Below are 3070 nucleotides of genomic sequence, written 5' to 3' on the forward strand. Positions count from 1 at the left end.
TCAGGGTCACTTGGGGGGTGACTGGGTTTTGGAGCCTGGGTAATGATTAGAATGGCTCCGCCCACTATTGTGTAGGCCAGGGAGGCCGCCTCCGGCTGCAACTACAAGTCCCATGAGGCATTGCAAGTCTCTGACATCCACATGACCCCCAGAGGCAGGATGGGATTTGTAGTTTCACCCCCCGATGGAGGGTTGGGCTCCAGGCCGGCAGCATATGCATTGATAGTCCGGTTCACACGGCAGCTTACACTCGTTGATCCGTTTTGCGGGGAGTAAGGAGAAGCAGCCCGACGGAAGCTGCAGGGTGATCCTAGTCAGAGCCCGCCCCCATGTGTCTGAGCAGCCAATCAGCAGCGTGGTCACATGGCGGGAAGGGGAGTCACATGCTCCATGTATTTCTCTCCTGAGCACAGGGGAAGCCGGGTCATGGCCGCCTCCCCCCGCTGTGTCCTAGTGCCCGGCCTCCTCCCGCTGTGTCCTAGTGCCCGGCCTCCTCCCGCTGTGTCCTAGTGCCCGGCCTCCTCCCGCTGTGTCCTAGTGCCCGGCCTCCTCCCGCTGTGTCCTAGTGCCCGGCCTCCTCCCGCTGTGTCCTAGTGCCCGGCCTCCTCCCGCTGTGTCCTAGTGCCCGGCCTCCTCCCGCTGTGTCCTAGTGCCCGGCCTCCTCCCGCTGTGTCCTAGTGCCCGGCCTCCTCCCGCTGTGTCCTAGTGCCCGGCCTCCTCCCGCTGTGTCCTAGTGCCCGGCCTCCTCCCGCTGTGTCCTAGTGCCCGGCCTCCTCCCGCTGTGTCCTAGTGCCCGGCCTCCTCCCGCTGTGTCCTAGTGCCCGGCCTCCTCCCGCTGTGTCCTAGTGCCCGGCCTCCTCCCGCTGTGTCCTAGTGCCCGGCCTCCTCCCGCTGTGTCCTAGTGCCCGGCCTCCTCCCGCTGTGTCCTAGTGCCCGGCCTCCTCCCGCTGTGTCCTAGTGCCCGGCCTCCTCCCGCTGTGTCCTAGTGCCCGGCCTCCTCCCGCTGTGTCCTAGTGCCCGGCCTCCTCCCGCTGTGTCCTAGTGCCCGGCCTCCTCCCGCTGTGTCCTAGTGCCCGGCCTCCTCCCGCTGTGTCCTAGTGCCCGGCCTCCTCCCGCTGTGTCCTAGTGCCCGGCCTCCTCCCGCTGTGTCCTAGTGCCCGGCCTCCTCCCGCTGTGTCCTAGTGCCCGGCCTCCTCCCGCTGTGTCCTAGTGCCCGGCCTCCTCCCGCTGTGTCCTAGTGCCCGGCCTCCTCCCGCTGTGTCCTAGTGCCCGGCCTCCTCCCGCTGTGTCCTAGTGCCCGGCCTCCTCCCGCTGTGTCCTAGTGCCCGGCCTCCTCCCGCTGTGTCCTAGTGCCCGGCCTCCTCCCGCTGTGTCCTAGTGCCCGGCCTCCTCCCGCTGTGTCCTAGTGCCCGGCCTCCTCCCGCTGTGTCCTAGTGCCCGGCCTCCTCCCGCTGTGTCCTAGTGCCCGGCCTCCTCCCGCTGTGTCCTAGTGCCCGGCCTCCTCCCGCTGTGTCCTAGTGCCCGGCCTCCTCCCGCTGTGTCCTAGTGCCCGGCCTCCTCCCGCTGTGTCCTAGTGCCCGGCCTCCTCCCGCTGTGTCCTAGTGCCCGGCCTCCTCCCGCTGTGTCCTAGTGCCCGGCCTCCTCCCGCTGTGTCCTAGTGCCCGGCCTCCTCCCGCTGTGTCCTAGTGCCCGGCCTCCTCCCGCTGTGTCCTAGTGCCCGGCCTCCTCCCGCTGTGTCCTAGTGCCCGGCCTCCTCCCGCTGTGTCCTAGTGCCCGGCCTCCTCCAAGTGCTCGGCCTCCCCCCTGCTGGGTCCTAGTGCTCGGCCTCCCCCCTGCTGGGTCCTAGTGCTCGGCCTCCCCCCTGCTGGGTCCTAGTGCTCGGCCTCCCCCCTGCTGGGTCCTAATGCCCGGCCTCCCCCCTGCTGGGTCCTAGTGCCCGGGACGGACATTCCAATCTCCGGGCCGTCTGATTGGTTCTCATCTCTTTAGGATCTTCCGGAGTTCTTTGAGGATAACATGGAGACCTGGATGACCAACTTCCACAGCCTGCTGACCCTGGACAACAAGCTGCTGCAGACCGACGTAAGTCCAAGAGCAGCTTCCATCGCAGCCTTCTCACACAGGTGTTGTCTGATAAGAGTCCCTCAGGGCTGCATGATGTCATTATGTATAGAGGACAGCGGACCTCCTGGGGGCCCCAGGGCTGTGAGCAGGGACCCCGGAGGGACTTGTGGGGCAAAGAACTCCCCTGCGAGGAGTGTGAGAGGGACGTGGCTCCCAAGGTGAGCTATCCGGGGCCCCAACCTGGGAAGACCCGGTGAGGTGCAACATCATGAGGGGGGGCGGGGTTACCTGGGCACCCAATGACCCATCTGGATGAACACGGAGCCCCCATACTTGTGGAATTGGGGGGTGCACCTTCATTGCAGGAGGAGGAGGCGGGGACATACGCGTTGTACTTGGGGTGAATGATGTTCTCATTGCAGGACGAGGAGGAGGCGGGGCTTCTGGAGTTACTGAAATCACAGATCTGTGACAACGCCGCTTTGTACGCCCAGAAATACGATGAGGAGTTTCAGCCGTACCTCCCCCGCTTCGTCACCGCCATATGGAACCTCCTGGTGACCACCGGGCAGGAAGTGAAGTATGACTTGGTAAGTCAGTCTATAGGTGGGAGCTGGTGACTGGGAGGGGGCGTGGCTGACGGGGATAAGAACGTGTCATGATGTGCCGGATATTGTGAGAACTAGAGGTCCCCTCCTCCCCCCAGCGTGTGCTCACCCCCGGTCATGTGACCTCTCTCTCTGGCTCCAGACATCGATACCAGGCGGCGCGCGGCTTGCGATCTGGTCCGCGGTCTCTGCAAGTTCTTTGAGGGGCCCGTCACCAACATCTTCTCCTGTTATGTCAACTCCATGCTGCAAGAGTTCGCCAAGAACCCCGCCGCCAACTGGAAGCACAAAGATGCCGCCATCTACCTGGTGACGTCCCTGGCCTCCAAGGCTCAGACCCAGAAGGTGAGGTGTCCCCAACCTCGGGGGGAGCAGGGGCCCTCTGGGTGGGGGCAGGG

The 3070-nt window shown here is 65.0% G+C and overlaps 1 protein-coding gene across 1 annotated transcript in view; it reads left to right on the top strand.

Annotated features, from left to right (window-relative positions):
- Window positions 1–3070, top strand: part of CSE1L (chromosome segregation 1 like) — a gene marked incomplete at its 5' end in the record, with an annotated part of 16287 nt that overhangs the window by 2707 nt on the left and 10510 nt on the right. The window contains 3 exon segments of the mRNA XM_018575224.1: window positions 1771–1787; window positions 1990–2082; window positions 2487–3017. Coding sequence (XP_018430726.1) covers window positions 1771–1787; window positions 1990–2082; window positions 2487–3017 — 641 coding nt within the window.

This window comes from Nanorana parkeri, unplaced genomic scaffold, assembly GCF_000935625.1.
Source record: "Nanorana parkeri isolate BGI_ZX_2015 unplaced genomic scaffold, ASM93562v1 scaffold3660, whole genome shotgun sequence".
In the NCBI taxonomy this organism is placed as follows: domain Eukaryota; kingdom Metazoa; phylum Chordata; class Amphibia; order Anura; family Dicroglossidae; genus Nanorana; species Nanorana parkeri.